General features: G+C 28.4%; 2 protein-coding genes and 1 long non-coding RNA gene across 10 annotated transcripts; all 3 read right to left on the bottom strand.

Annotated features, from left to right (window-relative positions):
* Positions 1 to 27: 27 nt before the first annotated feature.
* Positions 28 to 3682, bottom strand: LOC137822804 (uncharacterized). 8 transcript variants are annotated; one of them, XR_011082986.1, is made up of 7 exons: positions 3475 to 3682; positions 3342 to 3399; positions 3088 to 3269; positions 2701 to 2755; positions 2408 to 2544; positions 1715 to 1835; positions 28 to 275 (listed from the first exon to the last, which is right to left on the bottom strand). It is a non-coding gene; the product is annotated as an uncharacterized lncRNA (long non-coding RNA). The 8 variants fall into 8 exon arrangements; XR_011082990.1 differs by having other exon boundaries at positions 3125 to 3269; XR_011082985.1 differs by having other exon boundaries at positions 2719 to 2755; positions 3125 to 3269.
* Positions 3683 to 5418: 1736 nt separating this feature from the next.
* On the bottom strand, positions 5419 to 7668 carry LOC137821333 (probable isoaspartyl peptidase/L-asparaginase 2). Its single transcript, XM_068625880.1, has 4 exons — positions 7159 to 7668; positions 6443 to 6676; positions 6183 to 6269; positions 5419 to 6105 (listed from the first exon to the last, which is right to left on the bottom strand). The coding sequence occupies exons 1-4, from the start codon at positions 7318 to 7320 to the stop codon at positions 5608 to 5610; spliced, it is 981 nt and encodes a 326-aa protein (XP_068481981.1). The 5' UTR covers positions 7321 to 7668; the 3' UTR covers positions 5419 to 5607.
* Positions 7669 to 23599: 15931 nt separating this feature from the next.
* On the bottom strand, positions 23600 to 24686 carry LOC137821428 ((+)-cis,trans-nepetalactol synthase NEPS1-like). The gene has a single exon (XM_068626019.1). The coding sequence runs from the start codon at positions 24481 to 24483 to the stop codon at positions 23680 to 23682; it is 804 nt and encodes a 267-aa protein (XP_068482120.1). The 5' UTR covers positions 24484 to 24686; the 3' UTR covers positions 23600 to 23679.
* Positions 24687 to 25033: the final 347 nt, after the last annotated feature.

Below are 25033 nucleotides of genomic sequence, written 5' to 3'. Positions count from 1 at the left end.
AAATAAACTAATGTATAAGAAAAAAGATAATAATTAATACTAATTAGGATAAGCATGCGTTAAGACTAGAGGACACAACATCCAAATTTGGTTCCCTCGTAAGACAATAACACTAACTTAAAATACAACACTAAAATGAAATATTGACACTAATAAACAGAGAAAAAAAAAATGGCATCCATCCTCTTAAGATCAAGATAACTAGAGAAAAACACATACGCTAGAATTTAAAAACATGCAAAACCCTCGTCCTTTGAAACTCAATCATTGTCCACCTGCCAAAAAAAAAAGAAGCATTGACTTATTTGAATTAATAAATGCTATCTTTGGACAATAGGTGCTATATCCATATCAATGAGTAACAAGATCAAACAACAGTTAAAACATTCTTTATTATTTTATATATCATACTCTTACTCCGGGAAAAATCAAATATTACATGCAATTAACAAAAATGGGTCCAGTCTCATTCTATAGACAATTAAACAAAAAGCACACAATTTATAATTTGTCAATATCTCAATTTAATCGTATAATAATATATTGTAAATAATATAATAATTAAAATAAATAAGACATAAGTTTATTTTCTATCATTATCAATATTTTATTTAATAAAATATTAAGAAAATCCTATCTCAAATAAAAATAAAAATTAAAAATACTTAGTTGAAGTGTTCAAACTTTCAGTTTTTCTTTTCCTCATTCAATTTCCAATGCTTGTGAAGGTTTTTTTTTTAATTTAAAAACCATTTATTTAGATAAACGAATATTAGTGTGCAATTACTTAACTTGAAAGAAAAAATAAATTCGTTATTTTAGTGGTTTAATTGAACAGATTCTCTTTCAATATAAGAAATCCAAAGGAATGTGTCCCAATTTTAGTGAGTCGACGATTAGAACGGTCGAGACCAATATTAAAAGCAATAATAAGTTTACCTAAAAAAAATCCATTAGTATTGCTCAAATAAATAAACAACCCTCTAACAAAAAGCAAAAATTAAAAATAAAATAATATATATATGTAAAAGAGAATTAATGTAAAGGTGAGATGAATAGAGTTGATGTTTCACATATGGTTCCAACTTCTAAATTACCTTGCAGCTACTTCCTGCAAGAATCAGAAACCATTCACGGGGTAAACAATTTGCACTGCATCATTCACGCAATCTTCTAATCCTAACCTGTGCAATAATGATCCAATAAGGTGGAAGATAAATACTAGGTTTATAACTACAAGGTGATGGAGCGTGTCACAACACAGTTGAAGGCATTGTTATTCGTCAGGAAAAACTACCTACATATCTCAATGTTGTAGTAATACCAAATCCAATGGTTTTTACTTACAACTGCTATATTTGGTTCTTTGCTGAAAAAAAAAACTGCTATATTTGGTGGGAGGAAGCACCCTTTCCAAGGTTCCAAGGCTCACCCTTTCAAGTTTCACACTTAATTAGAAGAGCTCAACCAATTGAAGACCTTTTGTATGAATCATTTCAAGTATCTCGCTAAACGTTGATGCTTAACAGTAAGTTCCCTGGAGTCAACCATTTCAACATGAAGTTTTCAACTTTTATTTTCATATAGAATTTTAGCTATAGCAAAGAACGTGTGAATATGCATGTGTGTACATGTGCACATGTTGTGTGTGAGAGAGAGGGAGGGGAGAGAAACTGAAAAATAGATTTTGAGAGAGAGAGAATTATGTGCTTACTTCAAGTCAAGAAACTCTGTAGTTGCCCTTGCCACCAAGAACACCAGAGTTGGTCTCATCCTCTTCCCACCAGCACTAAAAATCTGTTCAGCTGCAGACAATAAAACTGGATTTTCTGCTCCTACAATCCATCAAAGCATCTTTATCAGAGACATTAAAAGTTAGCTATCAAACGATCACCATTTGCAAGCAAAAGAAGCTAGATGAAAGAAGGTTCAACAGGGAATGAGAATGATAAAGACTTCGCACAAATTGACTGGATAAACATTCTTACACAACACAAAATCTAATGAGTAGTAACTTATGCTACAATACAATCAATTTAGAATGGTCTTAAAAAATTATCTCAATAAATAAATCAATAAAATTGAATACCATTAATCCCAAAACATTGCAATTTGTAAATTGGTATCTAGATACAAAGAAACATGTAAATACCAAACAAAGCCAAACTAATGAATTCAATAAAGGTAACAAGAACAAAATCCCAGAACAGTTAAAGAACTTCATTCAAGCTTATGCCCCTTGTTTCCTTCTTTTAAAAATTCTACACTTTTTTGGTCTGCTAAAGCCACTCTCACTCACAGTCTATAGAACAACAACACAAGACTTCATGAGACAGACAGTAACAATCATAAATCTTTCATACTAGATAAAACACCAGAAAGCATCCATCCCAAAAGCATTACTTACCAACTGAAGATATTTATTGAGAGTTAGCAAATCATTAGCAACGACTTCAAAGAACCTAGCTGGGGAAATGGGGGATTCTGAATAACCCTTCAAGTTCAATCCATTGGTTGGTAAGGCTTTCAATTGCTTGAGTTCCCCTATTCAAAAACCAAAAGTTTCAATGTCTAGTTCCACAACTATAACTAACACCTATAGTCATAAATAGTCACAAAAGAAGACATAGTATTTTCAATTACTTAATTAGATAAAGAAAGGTAGGAAAAGCTTTTCCATTAGTGAAATGAAAAGAATACCTAATATAAAATCTACACCTTGATGTGCTAGATTTGCAAACTTGGAATCATCAACCTACAATGCTAATCGTTTAAAGATAACCAAAATCCAAAAAACTATATAATCCAATTTCATGCATTATTCAAATGTTGAATATATCATTTCCAAAAAAAACTACTAAACAAATTGTTCTACTTCATCCTCCTTGATTTAACCTGCCGTTTTAGTTTCAAATTAGAGAACAAATTTAGTACAATTCCTTATACTTAACATCAAAATTCCCAAATATTAGACATGTCAACTATTTGAGAAAAAACCGTTCCAATTACAAAATTATGAAACACACAAATCATCTGCGTGAGTCTAACACTCACTTATTTATAACTATAAATGTTGTTAATACGTACCTAAACAAAGCAGATAATAAGACGACTATGATTATACCTTGTTTCAGAAATTGGCCTCGAAGGACATCGCTGAATCTACTATCACAACCAGTTTCTTGTGCTTAGGTTTACTTCTTCGATTTTGTCGAAGAAATAGCATTTGCAAGCAATAATCTTTGGGAATAGATTGCAGTGCGAAACATCTACAGAAACTCAGAATCAATCCATCATTTCGCGTGAATGTGAGTTTATATGTGAGAGAAATGAGAACGAACCTTCAGCGTCCTTCAGATAATCTCTGAGACTCAAGATTTATTGTTTTCTTTCCGTGGCCTGAGAATCCGAAGGTGAAATAAAAGTGAATATTCAAAGGCGATGGATTGGGATTTAACGAAGGAAGTGTATAACCTTTCGTCATCGGAGAATAGCGTTGCGAAGGAGGTAGTGCATTGTACTCGTTTGCTTTTTTCAAAATCTTTGATTTGAGAAAAGAATCAAGAGACGAACTTGAGAGAGTTTCCTAGAGATGGTACTGAATCCGTGAAACGCTCTGCCTCTGAATCTGTTAAAAGCTTGGTGACTCCCAAACTCAATGTTTAAAAAATGCGAAAAATTAAAATAGAGTAGGAAATTAATAAAATTTGTTGCAATTTTTTAAAACTGCCAATACTTTTCAGGGGTTTAGAAAACCTCTCTTAAAAATAAGATTTTTTGTAGTGCTATTACGTGTCCTGTATATAATAAGATCAATATATATTTTCTCATGTCTTAAATATAAGTGGAAAAAAAAACTCTGACTAATTAAAATATTTAATTAACATAATTTAGTTGTATTAGGTTATTTAAAATAAATATATTCTTGAACCAAAGTTCTTTAAAACTTGATATCAAGAATAAAAATAATACTTAAAAATAGAATGATGTGAAAATAATGATATAATTGCTGCCTGCCTGTAACTCCTTTGATACAAGATATTTATCATAAAACTAATTATTAATTTTCACATTAACATGAATTCATAATTTAAACTTATTGTATTTATGACCAAATAAGTAATTTATGGAACCAAATAAAAATAATTAAGGCAGTAAATTTTATTGAGAGAGTCTTCTGATAAAAGTACTGGTCAAAGAATTAAAAAAATATTTGTTTAAATAAATTTAGGGACGACATTAAAAGTTATGGAGAATGCATTATTATGTATCATTAATATTTTCTTTTAATTATTGAATTAGTGACCCGAGAGTTGGTTAATATTACCTAATTAGCTCTTTTAAAAATTACAGTTTATTTAAAACTATACATAAAACTAAATGATTTTAAGTAATAATATTTGATAACAACGCATTTCTTTCCCACCACTAGACTGATAAATACATTCACTTGCACATAAAATATGAGTGGCCATTCCATTAACAAATTAAGAATATAAAAGATAATTTACAATTAATGCATCCAAAATTTATTTCATGTTCTTTGAAATTGTGAATAAACAAAATGACTAATTTATTATGTATAGAAAGATCAATGGCGTATTCATGATTTTTTAAAATATATCTTTGAACTTTTAATATATTTGGTTTCCTTCCATTCATACTTATTTTCTCACTCTACAACAGTAATAGAAAATATTGATTACTTTAACAATGAGACCAAGACAATAATATACTTTTTTATTATAAAAAAACAATAATTTTTTATGACCTTGTTACGCATTAATTCATAATTGTATTTTTATAGGCACGTGTATTTTTATAAATACTGCCGATTTGATTGATTTTGTATTACAGAAGTACTGTATTCTAATACAAACACAACTATTTGGGATGAAAATATGGGATATCCAACGACTTTTGGAAGCAGTACAACAATGTGAACTCTCTTTAAAAATTGTGAGTTTAAGAGAAACTTTTTTGACAATGATATTAATTTTATACACGTTTTTTTTAATTTTGTATATTTGGTTAGAGGTTGATTTTGTTGAAACTTCTTTTTGTAATAGAGTTGGAATACTCTCAAATATTTTATATTATTTTATTATTATTATTTGCCAATAAAAATGAATGACTGCCTACACTGTTATTTAAGTCATTTCTTACCTTAAGATAAACATGTAATTTAATTCATAATCATTATAATTTACACCTACAGATAAAATACACCTAAAAAACCTAATCCTTAGAGGTTTTAAATTGACAAATATTCTTAATTTTGAATGAAATGTTAATTTTGATCTTCGTTGATATGTTGTTAAACTAATTTTTATTTGGCTGGTTTGTAATCACTGACAGGAACAACACCAAATTAGCAGGTTGTTTGTTGGATATGTGAACAAAAAATGAACCACGTAGTTTTGGAAACATCTATTATTTGGCATCTCTGTCACACCCAAAAGAAATACGAAAGAGCTAATTATAATTTCTAACAGTAATAGAACCAGAAGATTCATTTAAAAAGGAAGAAAAACAAAATGAAAAAAAGAAAGAGTGCACTGAGAATCCCAACTGCAGAATCCCTAAAGATTTATTTAGTATTTTCTTCTAGTCCCAGATTCCAACCTCCATGAATCCATCCTCGGTGGCGCAGCCCCTGAACATGGCGTTACAGTTGAAGCCATAAGCAACCTCACCAGTATTTGAGACAGCTATCAGCCCTGCCTTCCCTTCATCCAGGCGGTGGTTGATCACAAAGTCCACAGCCTCCTGCAGTTGCAGTCCCTTGTATTCCATCACTGCTGCCACCTCACGCGCCAGCGTGCCACGTATGATAGCCTCCCCTTCGCCCGTGCACGAAACCCCACACACTCCACACGCGTAAGTCCCTGCTCCTATCAGAGGTGAGTCACCGATCCTTCCACTCATCTTGTTCATCAAACCCCCTGTCGACGTCGCAGCCGCACACCTCCCCTCCTTGTCCACCACCACGCACCCCACCGTCTCCGGCGCGTACACGCTTATTGGCAGTCCATTCATCTGCAGCGGACTCTCAGCACCCGCACCGCAACTGTCGTATCCAACCGTTGGAATCCGATAATCAAACTGCATCGTAAACCAAACAAAAAAGATTCCTTAATTTATTCTTTTTTTTATTAACTCAACAAAAAATGTGTTCGTACCAGGATTGTGTTTGCCTCCTTTGCTAGTTTCAGCATCCCGACATTTTCAGGAGTGACGAAATATTCGTTCTCCACCACATCCACACCCTGATAACCAGCCAACAGTTTTTTATTATTATATTACAATATATAAATTTGTGCCGAAATAACATGAACATGTGTGATAAACGACAGTGTGATGACGACGTGGCGCCAGTGAGGCTGTGACAGTTTCTTATCCAGTATGCGGAAGAAAAAAGGAACCACATGAATAGTAGAACCTGTTGTCTGGCGAATTCTTCAGCGCCGTTAAAGGCGAGGTAGGAATGTGGAGACTTCTCCATGACAAGGCGAGCGAGTGAGACGGGGTTTTTGACGGTGGTGAGGCCCGAAACGGCGCCGCATCGTCTATTGGAACCGTCCATGATGCTTGCCTCCATTTCCACTGTTCCCTTTTCAGTCAGGGCGGATCCTCGACCCGAGTTAAACAGGGGATCCGTTTCCAGTTCCCGTACCTGCACCCACAATACCAAATCACGCCACCGCCACTAAATAAACACCAATTCACAGAATAAATAAATAATCTCCAATTTTAGGCAATAAATATATTTATCATTATCAAGGTTTTGATATACAGTGTTCCGAGGAGCAACTTTGATTGAAAATTAAGATTCTAGACACTGCACACTATGATAGTGGCCGCGATCGCTACGACATTTCTCGAATTGATTGTTATTGCTTTTCATTCCATGGGTTCTGTATTTCTCGCCTCCAGTTAAAGAGTGCATGCATGGAGAACTAGCCATGCAGGAACTCGCCGGAAAACCATTTCTGTAAAATTAAAATCTTTCGGCGTTTTGTACAGATTTAAATGCAAAATTGGTCTGGGAATCGCGAGAGAACGCCATAGCACGAATGGGTGTAGATTCGTTTTGAAAGTGATAAGGGGAAAGAAAAGGACATGCAAGAGGGAGGGAGAGAGAGAAGAATTACGCACGACAAGTTCGACGACGTCGAGGGCGGAAGCATTGGAACGAAGGGAAGAGATGCCAAGATTGAGGCAACGAGTAAGGAGTTGTTTGGCTTGCTCCTGACGCTGTGGTGGGAGATTAGGATCCACACCAGCGCCACCATGAACCGCTATAGCCCAACCGCCCATTATTATTCTCTTTATTTCTATCTGCTCTGCTTTGCACCTGTTTATTGTTTTGTGTTGTGTGTGGACTTTGAAGAAGCTGGTTGGTGTTTTTATAGGCAAATTCGGACTTGAAAGTGTTGATGTGGTAGGGTTGATGGAGGGGAACCGGAACGCGGTCGTTTCGGGTGCATGAAACTTGTCCCTGACTGGGACAACTCAGATTCCTTATCAACTACGCAGGAAGGAAAGAAGGGTTGGTGCTTATTCCGAACTTGCCCCTTTCCCAGAATAAGTCAAATTTCTGTGTCCAACGCTGCTCTCTTCTGTCCCTGTTTTCCTCTCTCACAATTCTGATAAGGGAGGGGTCGTAATTCAACTTACTCTATTCATGCTTTAAATTAAACATTATTTATTTAATACAACCCACTTCAATTATCCTTTATTATTTTAAATAAATTTATATTGAATAAATGACATTTTAGAGATAGCTAGTTTCGTTAAATCAAGTAAAATTAATTTAGATTTATTTATATTTTGAGACTAACACTAAAGTCATTTTTTCTTATATTCCAAACTGAATAAACTATCTTGTATGATAAATTAAGATATATGATAAATTAATTGATTTTATTACTGAAAGTTATGCAATCAAATATACATTACAGTTTTCCACTCATATATTCATTAATCAATATTTTCGTTTTTATAATTTGTAACAAACTATCTATAATGACTATATATTTTTTTTTATTTTGATAATTATTATAATAACTAGTGGGAACACAAACGCTATTCATATTTTTTTTTATGTTTACTATCATTACATGTATATTTATATTTATTCAAATGAAATATAAATTTATGTGTATCCATATGTATATGTATGAGTGATGCGGAGAGAGCATGAAAATCATGTGATAAAATTTAAAAAATTCAAATTGAAAAGCAAAAATTGTTTGTGAAAATTGAAGAAATTGAAGATATATTTCAAAAAATTAAATTAAAAAAAATATTCTATATTCAAAACTGTTTATGATAGGTATTTTAATATGTTTTAGAAAAAATAGAAAATGATGCAATGCTCATAATACAGTAATAAAATTAAATATTAATATAAAGATAAAATAAATAAAAAATTAAAAATAGTTAAATATAAATATACATTAAAATTTAATTTAATTTTATTAATGTTATAAAAAGATAAACACCTATTGTTTCAAGTGCTGAAAATATACATTTACTATTACCAATTTTAAAAATATAACGTACACATATTGTGTTAGAATCTAAAATTAATCAATTTTAAAAATAATATATACTATATATATCAAAATTAATATATACTATATATGTATATATCAAAATTAATATTATAAATGTGTATTAATAAAGCATATTAGATATATTATTTATGACATGTTTTTTTTATTTAATTCTAAAGAACTATCTCTTCATGTGTCCACCACACTTATAGTGAAATTACATTAACATAAAAATAATTAAGGTGACTTAACTATTTAATTAAATATATATTAAAAAACATTAATGTATAAAGAATCACAATGGAACTATAATACTAAGTTGAGACTTGGAAATTTGTTATAGTTTACCTTGCAATCTAACGACTTTGGGTATAAAAAATTATCTAGTAATATTCTATGACATAATGATTTTTTAACACATCTAATTGACTATTAGTGAATCTTCAATACAATTTTGATGTCAAAAATCTCTTAATCTTCTATCACATGATACTTTTTTTTTTATTTGACTTAGTAAATTATTAGAACTTGTAATCCCACCACACCTACTAACATAATATAGACACAAAATCATCATTAACTTAGTATTATCTCCCCATTTAACTCAATTTCAAATAAAGAATATTAAGAAAGATAAGTATTAAAAGCATGAAAAAATTATTTGTTAAACTCATTATTGTATAAGTCATTTTGATAAGTAAATTGTATTTTGTTGAACACATCCAGTTAATTAAAACTCATAATTTTTCTTATATTAAAATTTGTTACACAAAATCGCCAGATTTACGTAATGGAATATCATCCGATAAGCAAAATATTGTTGAACAAAATTATAATTTTTTTTTAAATCAACTAAAAAATATATAATTCCAAAAAGTAAGTAATTATAACCCTTCTATAAAGTTTTAAACGTTAATTTAAACTTATTTTATACTATAATAGGCATGTATATCAAATCAAACCATATATGACTATTCAACATTCAACAACAACCCAAAGCAACTCTAAACTCAATGTTTTATTCAAGATACAAAATCCACTGATCATACAAGCAAATTCTAAAGAAAGTTACAACTCCAAAGGTATCAAAACACATCCTCTGTATAATAACCAATGCTAACAAAATCAATTAATTTCACAAATAAAGTTAACTCCTCTTTGTTTGTTCTTCAAGTTAGAGCAAAAATATTTGAATACGAAGAAAGTAAAAATGTGTTTCAAAGACTTTGATAAACTAGGAAAAGTCCCGAACCACCAAAACATAAATAAGAAGGGTGTGACAATTTTTCTCTTATAAATAATTTGAAATCTTAAAACAATTACAATAAAAACTAAAAAGTACAAATTAGAAAGATTTATAAAATTAGGCTTACATTAAGAGAAATGTTAGTCAGTTATATTTTATCTTCACTTAATTATGACTGCATCAATGTAATCTAATTAAAATAAGATAAGAACTTAATTAATTATCACTTCATTAATGTAATCTAATAAAAATAAGATAAGAAAAAACTTCTGAAAACTAGATGGATAATATAATATAAAAAATTAAATAGAAAAGGAAGAATTTCATGAAGTAATTAACAAGATACTAATGTTTAATTATTTTTAATAATATTCTTAATATCTTCTTAATAATAATAAAAAAGCTATTAATGCCTCACTTATCTGTAATAGAGATAAAATATATTTTAATAAAAGAATTATTAAAATATATTCATTAAAAGAATTAAATGTATTTGTTAGAAAATAACTATTTTAAAAAGTTCTAAATGATATTCTCTTATAATAAATATATATTCCTTTATACAATGTATATTTTGAGAAATATATTTATGACTTTTTTTAAGATGTATTCATGAACATTGATTACAAAATAGAAGTATTTTTCCAAAACGAATATATATCTTAGAAAGTATAGTAAAAATAAATAAATGCTTTTACGATGGTAACAATTGCTTCAAAATGTTTATTTGAGAAAATTCAATCCTGAAAAAAAATATTAAAAAATGGTTTTGTTGAAGCAGACATAGCTATTTGCAGCAAATTATCTGGTCGCAATGGATTATCCTGAATAATAAATAAGTACTTTGTATCATTGGGAAAAAAAATACCAAGATATTGAGTTTAAGGATCTGGTCTCCAACAATTTGACGAAAATTTTATTACAACATATCTAATGTGTGACCATGTTTTAAACATTGTTTTCGGTCTAAAAATAATTTTTAAAATGAAAATATTATAACCATTGTACATAAATTATTCAGACTAAAATTTAGGATATTGTTAATTAGTTTTCACTTTTGATTTTAAAAATTATTTTAAGACATTGATTTATAATATCTTAGTTTAATGAATCATCCTATAGTAAAACTCTGGCCAAAATGTTCAATTTGAACTTCTCTTCATTTTTTTTAGTCGTTACTGCATGAATACAGTTTTCTGTTTTATTTAGAAGAATCTTGCAGTAACGATATTTTTATTTAAACGAGGGAATCTAGAATCCTGTGGTTTCACCGAGAAGTGTAACCTGAATCATTATTTTATTTTATTTTAAATATTTTTTAATTAATATTAATCAAAAGTTAAGATATTAGAATCAAAAAATTAGTTAAATGATTATGATATATTTCACCTTAAAATTTTTATATTATTTTTTATAAAAATGTTTATTTGATGACAAGTTCCACCAAAAATTAATAAATATTAATATTTTAATTATTTATAAAATTTTATAATTTAAAAAAAATAACATATTAATATTTAATTATTTATAAAATTTTATAATTTAAAAAAATAACATATTAATATTTAATTATTTATAAAATTTTATAATTTTAAAAAATTTAACATTTTATGTATATTTTCATTAAGGATTTTTTTATTTTTCTATTGAAAATATTAATATTTATTATGATTATAGGTGCTTTGTAAAAATCATAACTCTATTTTTTATTACTTTAAAAAAATACTATTTTAATGTAGATGATTCTAAATTTATATGGCGGATTACAAATTTGTAGAACCAAGAGTCTTCAGAAAATGACAAAAAGCCATGCTACACCACCAGTAAATGTTTAACCAAAGGTAAAAGAGTAATATTTTTCATAAATCTAATAATAAAATATTTTACTTTATATATATAAACTAAATAAAATTTAGATAAAATATAAATAATAAAGGAGTAATTAATATTATTTTATACTTTAAAATAAAAATTATATTGAAACGAAATTATTTAAAAAATATAACACTTCAAAACAGACTGAGAAAGTTATTTTTTTAAAGAACACTGAGACTTTGACATTGTGAATAGTAAAAAACCTTACTTAATAATTCAATAGATTAATATTTTAATTTAATTTATTTAATTTTTAATTAAAAAATTACATTGTTATCATAAAAAAGTTGTCAAATATTTTTTTTTTTAGTATTTGCAGTATGAAATAATAATCTTTATGCATTTTAAAATCATGAGATGGGTTCCAGTAAAGTAGAAAGTTATGGCGGCGATATAAAGTCGGGTAGGATCGGTGACTAATTAACACGATAGGTCACAGCTGATTCGTTATTCACGTGCTTAGTTATTAACTGGCTCAACCCTAAATTCAGTAAACAAAGCTCAAGTTGGATTTTGGAATTATTTAGAATTTTTATTATTATAATACTTGATTAATGGAAAGGATAAGGACTGTGATTGGCTGCATAAGATGACTAATGATCGTCATAGATATGAGATAATGCGATATACACTGTGGACCCAACCAACTCCTACCTCTCACCAATACAAACCCAAACTACGATATCTTATCTTCTTTACTTTTTAATCTCCAATTTTGTAAGAAATACTTAATAATAATATTGCATAAAATTATCAAATAATGACTTTAGTTCACTCTTTATTTACAAAATCATCTAAACTTCATTCAATAATAAATAATATTTAAAAAACGCAAAATAATGTTAAATTGAAAAATAATACTAATGTCTTTCTTACAGGTGATATTTATCAATTTGAAAATAATACTAATTTCTCAATTTGAAAATACTCATAAATTTTTTTTCCTTCTAAAGGTGTTTGTTACAGGTGATATTTATCATGATTGTTCGAGAGAATTAAATGACATTGAATTAATATAAATTTCATACAGCAATAAAAAATATTTTAAAAAAACTAATGTAGCATGTGTTTGCCATTTTGTACTATCAAAATTGAATCTATTTAATAACCAAACGTGCTCGTAGGAAATTGACTAGCACTTCCCAACTCTTGGGGTAGGCTACTTTTTTGGGTGGGCCACTAACACAAGGGTGACAGCGATTAACATTTTTTTTTGTCATAATTAAATCTCGTATCAAGTTAAGAAAGTTCAAAAATATATTTATCAATAACTTTTTTTTCTTCATTTAATGCGTCGAAAGTTTTCATTTTATAAATTTATATTCAAACTTTTCCATATTAATATTTGTTTTTACCAAACAGTGCGATTTTTATACCACGTATCTGAGAGAAGGAAGTAACTAATACATAAAACCAAAAGGCAGACAAAGAGAAGAAGAGAAAAGAGAAAAAGAAAGAAAGATACAAGAAAACAAAATTATTATCAACTACATCGAAAAGATTATAAGAAAACATGCTTATATGTATAACATGAAAAATATAAAACAAAAAAAACTTGAGAATGATTTTTTTATCAGTCATGAAAAATATAAAACAAAAAAAATTTGAGAATGATTTTTTTTATCAGAAAAAAATGAATTAAATAACAGTGAGCAGTTAATTAGTGTTTCAACCCTTATACAAAATCTTCTAAGAGTTGATAGACATATTTAATACAACGTAAAACCCTACTCAAAAAGACAAATTAAGCATTAGGATTTACAATCATCGAAAAAGAAGAACTTATTCAATCCTTCCAATACCACAAGTTTTCAGACAGGATTTAGGATCAACACACCATTGAGTATATGTGAAAACTGCTAACATTTCCTTACTTGTCACTTATGACCAGACTTTTAACTGTACTAACGTGAAAATCTCAAGGTGGTTTACTTTACCTTTCTCGAATATAACTATATTTCTCTGCTTTCAGATCTCTCATACCACTGCAATCCACATGCACCCGCATACTCTATTCACCTTTTGGTTCATCCAAGATAAACTAAACCCGTGTGTTTTGGCTTCCTGGTGATAGACAAATTCTTTCCCAATTCACTTACTACAGAGACTCCAAACCAACCAAACAATTTTACAGTTAAAACAAACATGGTTAGGTATTTTCTCCTCACCGCCACACATAACACACCCACTGCTTTCCAAAACCACGTCTCTTCTTCCTAAGTTGTCCTAATTACCATTTTATCCAATAAAACCCTTCATACTATTGTCTATACTAACAATTCCCCATTACTTCAGAATTATAAAAAGGAAGCATTTATTGTATGTGGAGAAAACGTAAATACCAATGCAAATAAAGTTAAAAACGGAAAAAAAAAAATCAATCAAAACTTTCTTTGTGAAGAAAGTTGTAATTTATTAAATAAATATATATATTTACTTAATTAACTAATTATAATTTAATTTCTTACTCTTTTCTTTTTACATTTAAATTATTATTATTTTTATTTTAAATAAATTTATAATTTAAATATAAAAATATAATCAAAATTGTAAAAAATAATTATTATAAAATAACATAATTAATCTTTATCATATATAATAAATTATAAATATAAATAATAAAAATAAATATATTTTTTAATAATATATAAATAAATTTATATAATAATTATATTAATTACAAAAAAGTAAAGATAAAAATAATAATGTTATTGAATGCAAAAACAATTTTTTTTAAATATTTATAATTATAAATATTTTAATTAAAATAATTATAATTTATAAATAAATAAATAAAATTAATTTTTTAATAATTTTTAGATATAAGATAAATTTGTAAACTTACATTTTTATCTACTAAAAAAAATATAATTTCAATCACACTTATCACATCACTTACAAACTTTCATAAACTTTTCTTACACTTTTCACTCTATTTAACTTAATCCAAATATCCTAAATTTTTTTACCTTTATTTTTTGAATTATTTCAAATTCAATCTCTCATTTCAAATCTCTTATCCAAACAAATCATTTAAGTTCCAAAACAGAACAAATAGGGTCCTATAGTCTCTACTCAAAACTTTTTTATTTTTTTTTGCTTTTGAATATTCTGATTGTTTTTGGCATATTGCTTCACCTTCCCCACTTTACTTTTATTTCCACAGTCAATATAATTATGTGATCGTGCTGTACACAAGGATTTTTGTGTAAAGTTGGTTTGTCTAAGATAAGAAATAGCAAAATTCAAATTTGAGTGGGGAAAACAAGATTTAACTCTTAACCAGACAGCTATTAAGCAAAACTGTTCCCCTCTCATACCCTACACAGTATAGTCACTTTCCAAAGTTTTATGCTATGTCATGCTTTGTCCAAATAGCTCATGAAACACAAACTAGGAAAGCTAGAGACCTACTCTTATTGTAAAACTAATCGATCAAATGAAAATTCAAAATTAACCCTAAAAATAACCTACAATTACCGACCTAATCTATGAAAAGAAAATACAAAATAATAAAATATCATATTATTAAAATAGTTTGATTTAATTTGATAAAAAATTGCTCATCTTATGAATATTGCCAGGTCAACTTGCAACTGTGTTGTTGTGAAGCTTGTGAATGCTGCGATGCATGGGGAGGGTTGCACGACGCAGAGTGATGGAGATGTGTGATTGCAAAATAGGAAAACGGGATTCATCCAACGGTGGAAACTAATGCGAGATTTGTGCGTTGGAAACAAGTATTAATACATGGAGATGTGGATATCTGCGACTAGTGTTTTATGGGTGGGTTTGAGGGAAGTTGGAGTAAAGTGTCTCACGAGGGGAAGAGTAGAAAAAAGTTATGGCAGTGATACTAGCATGGTGAAAAAAATATTATTTTAAAAAATTAATGGCCATGAAAAGGTGGGTTATGGAGCTTATTAGAGAAAACAAATGGTTGAAATTTGGTGAAGGTAAGGTTTGGGAGATGAAAACATCAAACACAAGCTAAATTTGGTGAAGGTAAGGTTTGGAAAATGAAAACATCAAACACAAGCTAAGGATTTTTTACCAATCTAACGAAATTTTATCTTTTAATTATTAAAATATGTAAAAGTTTAAAAAAATAATAAAATGTGAAAGAAGTTATGTCAAAGGTAACACTTGAGTATATTTAAATTGAAGTTACATTAAAATAACACGATTTATCTATTTTAATAATTTTAATTTTTTTTTATCAATTTTAATAATTAAAGATAAAATTACACTAAATTAATAAAAAAAATTAAAAATTAAATATCTATGGAGGTTATAAAAAATATTATTAAAATTTCTATTTACGTTTTGTTCTTACCCAATCTTATCAAATCAGAGTATCCTCAAATAACCTATAACTATTAACATAATCTCATCCTAAAAGTCTCATAATCTAATAAAAATAAAATATAATGTGATATAACTAATATAATCTTTCCCTATTCAATATTTGCCACATAATTTTATTTCTTTTGTGCCTAATAGTTATAGGTTACTGTAAATACATGAGTCAAAGTAGATTAGTGTCACCAACATGTGTTACTGTATTGCTCTCCTGGGTATTAAAAAAATAATGAGAATTCAGAAGACTGAAAATAGAAAATAAGGAAAATTGAAAGCAAAATAATTATATTTTTAACGTTCAAAAGTATGTTAAGGTAAAAAAGTATTTATATACACTTTTAATCCTAATTTACTGAGAAATTTTTTAAAGAAAAAATTATGATAAAGATAATTTTAAAGAAGCGAAATCTCAAGATATCAAAACAATGATTACCCTAATATTATTGACGATTAATAGTAGGCGAATGAAAGAAAAAGTGAAATTAAATATATTTATAATGCAATGAAAAAAAATGAGTAAAGATAAATAAGACGGATTTCAAATTAAAATATAAATAAATCCATTTTCTAATGACAAATTATTTTTATAAATAGTAAATCGATTCAATGTATTTTATAGAGACACAGAGATGATAACATAACACTTTTTTTTTACAATCATGTTTCAAAACATCATTTTCCTAAAAAAATACTAGCTTCTTATACATTTTACTTGTAGACTCTTACAAAATAACATTTGAAAAGGTATTAATTAGTTAGAAATTATTTGAAAAATAATACTTCAAATTGTACTGCAAGCAATGTTAAATAAATTGTAAAACAATTTGCATAATTTTAAAAAGAAATTCACCAAATTTCCTCATTCTATGCTTTTTGGATGTAGTGACAAATGAAATTTAGATTAATTTAAGTAAAGAATAAATTGAGCAAGTAATTTTCAATTATCCTGCCATACTTGTGTTAGTGTATGTTTTAACTGTCGATATGAATTAAACTTCATCTTCAACATCTTCTTTTGAATTTATGTCTATTTTAAATCATTTGTTGTTTGTGATCATATTTATTTAAATACTATTTATGGGTCCAAGTTTAATGTTTTGATAGTGAAGTTTATTAGGTTTTTGAGTCAAGGGACGGTTGGAGATTCCACATCGATTAGAGATGAGGACATTTTATTGTATATAAGTGAATGCAAACCTTATCTTATGAACTAATTTTATGAGGTTGAGTTAGACTTAAAGTTCACTCCTTAATAGGGACCTCATCTTTCTAGTACTACTCCTCTAATCACATCCCCAAACTCAAATACCTTTATGTGGCTTCAATTTGATGCTTCTTTTCTAATAATGTGAACTTATAATCTAGTTCTGACTGCACATTTTCCACGCTATGTGAAGTCCATGTGAAACATCCCAAGAAGATTTTCACTTCCTGTTTATGGCATGGTTCTCAGCTTCTGTTTCATTTGTTTTTCCCCAACACGTATCTTTAGTTGAAAACAATTTTATTCAAAATAGGCGGATATTTTTCCTTCCTGAAATTCAAATCTTAAGTCGAGTTCATTGAATTACTCCAACTATAGCATGATTTATTTGCCTTTGTTAACCCACCAATTAGTTACTTTATGGTGCTCATAAATTGTACAAAATTTGTCTTCTAAAATGGTTTTATTATTGCATCAGCTCCAGCTAGCTAGAGCAGGAATTGTTGTGCCAGCTCCATAATGGTTCTATGAGGTGATTCAGATTAATTTTTGAACAATGTACTTAGAATCGTGGTGCCTCTACTATAGAAATACGACTATTATTATAAAAAAAAATCATTAAATAGTAATTAAAATTAAAAAATAATTAATTTCTATATTAACTAAATTATATATTATTTTAAAAACTAAAAAGTTAATTGTATTTAAAATAGTTTTTATTATTAATAAAAAATTATAAAATGATTTGTAAATTGGTATTTAAATTAGCTATCAAGATTTTAATTACTAATACTTTAGATTTTAAATTTTAAATTAGTTTTTAAAAAATTAATGATTAGATACCCATTTAAAAACTATTTTATAAATTTTTATTAATAATAAAAATTATTTTAATATCAATAATTGTTTTATTTATAAAATTATCTTTAATTTAGTCAAATAGTAACCAATTATTTTAATATCTAAAACTAATGTATCTTAAATTTTTTTAGTCTAGAAAATGTATCTTAAATTCTAATATACTTAAAACTTCACCTTAAAAATTTATTTTGTAAGATTAAAAACATATAGTATAATGGATTTAGTCTTTACACTATTAAATCAATTACAATAAAAGAGTTTTAGCATAAGGTTTTATTCTATCTTAAATGAATCATATTTTAAATTTTTTGGGTAAATGAACAAAATATTAAATTTTGTAATTTTTTATTTACAATTCAATTTTTCATAACCTAAAAAATCTATTTATTATATTATATTAAAATTGAAAATTAGTTTTTTAATCTTTAAACTCGTGGCATATATTATTAAAAAAAATTGATATCACATTAACATATTCCATATATATTTTTATAAGATCGAATTCTTAAACCTAAAACTCTGGTGATCACCCTCCAATAGTCGTGTTTGCAGTAATAGCGGATAAATAATTTGTCTCAGAAACATACATGACATGTGTTGTTGTCGTAAATTCACTCTAAAGTATAATATATTTTTTGTTGCTTTGAAATTTGAAAGAATAATGGTTCAATAGGAAGAGTGTGAAGATAAGAAAAATATAAATAAATTAGTAACGTGAAACTCGCACCTTAACATTCAGTTATGCATTTGAATGAATGCAAACATTGAAAACAAAGATGTTTTACGTTGAAGTTGACAACGTGGGAATGGAAAAGAACGTGAAAGGTAAAGCAATTTCTAAACAGTGAGGTATTTTCTTTTGCACCTCTAAGAATGTTCTTGCCTTTTAATGGCCAATAAAACTGATTCTGCGGGGAACTTTGAGGTATGCTGAAATCTGTTTTTGTGTTTGAATGTGGTAGGGCATCACTAAGTGTTGTTTCCCCTGATTGGTATTCCTTTGAATTTACTTTTTCTTATGTGACCCATTTATGTTTTAAAGAATGCAGTAACTTGTTCATAAAGAATTAATCATTATGGTTGGTTAGTGGTAGAGTTAGGTTTGCACAAGAGTCATAGACATGAATTCCCATTATCATGTCTGTCCTTTTCTAGAGCTATTTCAAAGATATTATTTCATAAAGATAAAAAAAATATGAAAGTTAGTTCATTATCTTAAATAAATAACTCAAAGAAATAATAAAAGTTTCTAAACTGTAACATGTAGGGATGGTGAATATATTATTAATAAAACTAATGATCCTTTAAACAAAGTAGTTTCTGGAATATAAATGTATGAATTAAACAGATTTAGTAGTATTCATTGATTGAAGCGCTGTTCTAAGATATATATTTTTTAGAGATATCTCGAGATTAAGGTTATTTTTCATAAATCAAAATTTTTTGTAATAATTTTGAACATAGTATTGAATAACGTTCATAGTATTGAATAACGTTTGTGATATATTTTTTTTAATTGTCTTCTTTTTGTCTAAAGAAAAATTTATATTTATTCAAATTAATAAAGATGTGTATTTTGTAGATTTTAAAGACCATACAAATTACCTTCTTCATAGAAGAATAGTATAATACAAAAATGTACAAACTTCTTATATATCCATATGTACTTGTGAAAAAGTTAAGTCATACTGAAAATTTTTGGATTTTTAGAAAGTTATGAAAAATGGTTTTATGAATTTGTTTGTAAGGGATGAGAGAACAAATTTAGTAGTGTTTAAGATAAAAAAATTTAAAATAAATAAATAATATTTTCTAATTAATTTTAACTGAATCTAACTTAGTTTATTTTAGCTTAAATAATTCTGATTAAATATACATTTCTATTAATTCCATTTTTTTTAAATCATATTCACCTAATATTTTGTTGTATTACAGGTTTGTACTATTAAAAAAATCATATCATGAGATAATACTATTTTTCTGAAGAAAAAAAATCAATTTAGATTAAAAGAATTATTTAATTTCGTCAAGTGGATGTATTTAATTTGATCATTTAATAAATGTCATACATATTTAGCTATTAATTTAACTTATATAATGTACAAGTTATTTTCATTTGATTTAAAATGTATAATAATTAAGTTTTTTTTTAATATATAAATCATATTCGGTCTTTAATTTATAATAAAATATTTTAGTATATATAAATTGAAGTTTGGATTTACAATAGGATTTAAATTATGATATGCTAATTTTAACAATCCATTTCTATTCTTGTCGAGATGAGATCAGTCGGAATCTGTCTGACGCTCAAGTCAATCTCTGTAATGTTATTCTGTAATATAATTGAAATATTTATGCAATATAAAAAGAAATATTGTGCAAGTAAATCAGAGCATTCAATGAAGTCGAGGTGCATTAATAAGATTGATTCTCATAATATATTTATCTAGATTAATATTATTAGACTGACATAATTGTGCGAGATTTATAATAATAGTCTAAAAAATCATAGTTAATTTTACTTCGTCGTGGATTTTTTCATGATTTAGTTTGAGATGAAATACATTTGACTTTGATTTGATTGGTATATGTCTGATCAAATTTAGAAGGATACAGTTTTTAAAAAAATAATAATAATAATTCAAAATTTATTTTAGAGATGCAGAGTATGGTGTAGTGAGGAGAAGGTGATAATAAGTTTAGAAGATAGCAAAACATTTTTCAAACTGTGTATTTTGATTAATGAATAATAGGAATTAAAAATGTTAAACTATTTTTTCAACTAAATTAATTAAAATATAACATTAATTAGAACCAATTTTATATACATTTTATACTAATTAATAAAATACATATACATTTAATTAATGTTTTAGCTTGTGCATTGTATAAAATAATTTGTTTATATAATCAAATTCATAGCAATCATAATAATTTATTTTAATATATAGATAATAATTTTCATTTCAATGTAGAATTCAAATTTTTAAATAGATATTTTAATTTAAATTATAAAATAAGGCTGTTAATAAATATTTTAAAAAGCTACTGCAATATAATTTTAAAAAAAAAACATAGATTGAAAGAGATCAAATATAAAAATAAAAAAAATGTAGTTAAACATGGTTGAGAGGGAAGTTTTTAGTTGTCATAGGTAGTGTGTGAAATCTATTACACACAAACTTATATTACATTTTGTATACTTATATTACACACAACTAATTAAAACAATTATTTTCTCTGTTATCTTGTGCAAGCTTACATTACAATTTAAAATACTCATTTTTTAATTCGAAATATAGTTTATATATATATATTAATTGTTACATAATTTAAATATTTAAACATTTGAATTACATACAAACATTTATAATAATGTGAACACACACATAACCGCCAGGCCTGAGTTTCTTTTCCAAAACTCCTCTCCAAAGCAGGCCATATTTGTTGGACTACAGTGGGCCTCGGATCCAATTCAATTGCACAATACAATGTCCAGAACCTGACACAACTCTGTAAGGAGAAACTAGCTCTGGGTCCAAGGATTTAATAGTTTTTATTTTTTTGGATACATGATTTAAAAAAAAATTAACTTATTCAAGGCATGAAATATTTTATTACATTCAAATGTAAGAAACTATGAATTTAATATGAGAACCAAACAAAATACAAATAAAACTGCATGAACAGTGAATTCCATTTGTAGAACCTACATGTTATACTATTCCCAATATGTATGTGATAATTTTATTTTGAAATATTAATTGGGCTTCATAATTTCATGTTTTGAATAGGTTAAAAACTAGTTCAGAATTGTATCTCAAACATAAAAGTAGTCACTGTTTGAAAGTGTATATAAAAAATAAGTCTTTTAAGAAATCAAAGGTCAAAACGAATTTTAACCCCAAAACATAGAATATAATAGATATTTTTTTAAAAAATGAGATATATTTAAAAATATATGGAATTGTTGATTTGGCATTATCCTAAAGTGCAGAGATGTTGAAAAGGAAATAGGGGGTGGAATATTGTGTGATTAATGTATGGCAAAAGTGTGTAAAGGTTGAGAATGGGACAATAAGGAGTGATGAGTGTGGTAGGAGAAAGAGCCAAAGTGCAATGAATGTTGATTCACATATTTTTCATCGATCTCTGCACAAAAATGTATAGACTATAGTTAGTTGCTGCCAAAGGCCAATTCTTCATCATTAGAGTGCGTTGGCCAAATCCATGACTACTTATTTATGTCACTTTCGTTTTCAACAAACAAAACTTTGTTTAGGAAATAGACAACGCCACTTACCCAACACTTCATTCTACCTGCCATTGATGTTAACTCTTTAACTACCACTCTCTTCACTACTGCATACATCTTTCTTAAATTCAACTCAGTTTTTGAAAACATGATATTTATAAAATGGTTTTAGACTTCGTTCTATACATTTAAAAAGTTCATGGTAATGATTTTAAATTGTATAAGTACTGTACTTTCTTCTAAGGTATTCGGAATACTGTGAGTTTTTCTGATTTTCTTTATCAAGTGGTGAGATATTTGTAAAAGATTTACAAATATTCAAGTCAGTAATATAAGTGATTTTGTAAGTGAGTGAATGAAAGATGAGATTAGTGGGTGTAATATAAGTATTTGTGTTCATTTCTAGTCGATGTCTGTGTTGGGGTTAGTATATGTGATCGAGATGTTTATAATGAAATGTCCTCATCTTTAGTCGATGTTGGATCTCCAACATACCCCTCATATTGAGAGTGACAGATCATATGTGTGACAACATATTATGAATATCCAATAACAGTTTAATAAGGGATAAGGGGTGAAAAAGTAAAAATATTTGTGGAAATGAAAAATTGGGTTTGTAAACCTAGTGAATTGTACAGATAAAAGGAAATGGTCTATTAAAGTAGAGATAGGAGGAATTGAGAGAAAAAGTGAGAAGAAAAAATAAATAAAAAGTGCTGATTGAAATAACTAATTTATATAATGATAATGGGTAAATTTTTTGGGTAAAAAAATAGTCAGTAATTAGAAAATGGTATTTTAAGCAAAAAATTATGAAAGGATAAATGTGAGATAAAAAAGTTGAAAGGAGAATGTTGAAAGAGTGAGATATTAAATTAATTTGAAAGTAATAGACGAAAATATAATTTGTTTTTATTTAGTAGTGTAAAAATATTTGTGATGTAAACATATAAAATAGTTTTGTAAATAAGTTGGTAGGGTGATATTAGGTGTATGAAGCATTCATAGAAGTGGGTTTTTTTCCATGAAAGAGTGCAATTTATTTCCTAAATTATACATTTGGACAATTTTTTATTACAAAATTTTATAAATCGTGTTAATGAGATATTGCATTATTTTGATGTGAGGAAGGAATAACCTTATACCTTGAATTAGAGTTATATAGATGGAAGTTACTGATTGAAAACTCCAATGAGAGTCTTACAATTAATTTGAATTTGACGTACACGACATATATAAAGTTGCGTTGGGACAATTTATTATTCATAAAGATGGAATGTGTGTACAATGAAAACAGGCATATGCGAAATATTTAGTGGTTATGAACAAAGCCGCCGTCGACCATTAGATCATGGCCGGTCACAAAGGCGGAGTCGTCAGAGACCAGAAACAGCACCGCGTTGGCCACCTGTTTGGGCGTCAGCACCACTCCCTGCAGTCTCGCGAATTTTTTGTAAACTTCTTGCACCTCCTCCTCCCTCATCCCTTTCAGTTTACAAGTCAACGGTGTTGCCAACCCATTGGGTGAGACGCAGTTCACCCTTATCCCGTGCTCCGCAAGCTGCATGCTCGCCGAACGCATCAACCCCAACACTGCGTGCTTCGACATGATGTAGTCCGTCGATGCTAGAGCACCGTGGCTGCCACCGACGCTCCCCGAGCACACTATGTTTCCCCTCACGCGCCCCTCCACCATGGCACGCGCCGCCTGCTTCACACACGCAGCCATTCCGCGCACGTTTACCGCGAACAGCCTGTCGAGTTGGGACAAGTTGAGCTCTGGCACCGTCTGGTGGGAGAGACTAAGGATCCCAGCGTTGCTGAACATTATGTCCAGTTGACGGTACGCTTTGACCGTTGACTGGACCAGGCTTTGCACTTCATCTTCATCTGTCACGTCGCAGTGAAAGTAGCTGCACCTATCCCCACCAATGGACGCCGCCACTTCTTTCCCCAGCTCGTCTTGAATGTCAGCGATGACCACCATACGCGCCCCTTCCTCCGCGAAGAGCCTCGCCGTGGCTTCGCCGATGCCGCTGGCACCACCGGTGACTATGGCTACTTTGTCTTTTAACCTAAGAGCAGTGGTGGTGGTGGTGGATGTAGATTCCGCCATGATATGATTGTATAGCGATGGTCCTTGTAAATTGTTGACTCACACAGCCTTATTTAATATCTATCATGGAAGCAGTGGTCACAGGTGTATCTAATCATAACCTAACCTCACGTTCAAATAATTATGTCACTCCTTCGTGGACCACTTTTAGTATTATCTTCAGTTTCAATAATGCACATATAATTCTGCGATACATTCATTATTAATACGTTCCCGCGACTGTCCGCGTTCCCGCGACTGTCCGCGTAGCCGCGACTGTCCGCGGTGTGAATTTGTGAATTTGCTTAACCAATGCGAGTAATTGATCATCATCATTCTAAGTGTTTTATTCTTTACAAATTTTATTTTTTAAGAATATCACATACATTAACCACTTTTGCAATTCAAAACCGTTCATCTTTTTCAGTATTTTCACTAATATTTTTCTTTCTCTCAAATTTGAAGAGATATTCTTCTTTCTATGCAACTATTTGAAAAGTAACCACTTTTTCAATTCAAAACCGTCTCCAACCTCTATTTCAATTTAAAATTGTTCCTCCACATATATTAC

Source organism: Phaseolus vulgaris, chromosome 9 (assembly GCF_000499845.2).
Source record: "Phaseolus vulgaris cultivar G19833 chromosome 9, P. vulgaris v2.0, whole genome shotgun sequence".
In the NCBI taxonomy this organism is placed as follows: domain Eukaryota; kingdom Viridiplantae; phylum Streptophyta; class Magnoliopsida; order Fabales; family Fabaceae; genus Phaseolus; species Phaseolus vulgaris.
Note: the sequence above shows the minus strand (reverse complement) of the source record. Positions and strands in the feature narration are given on the sequence as shown.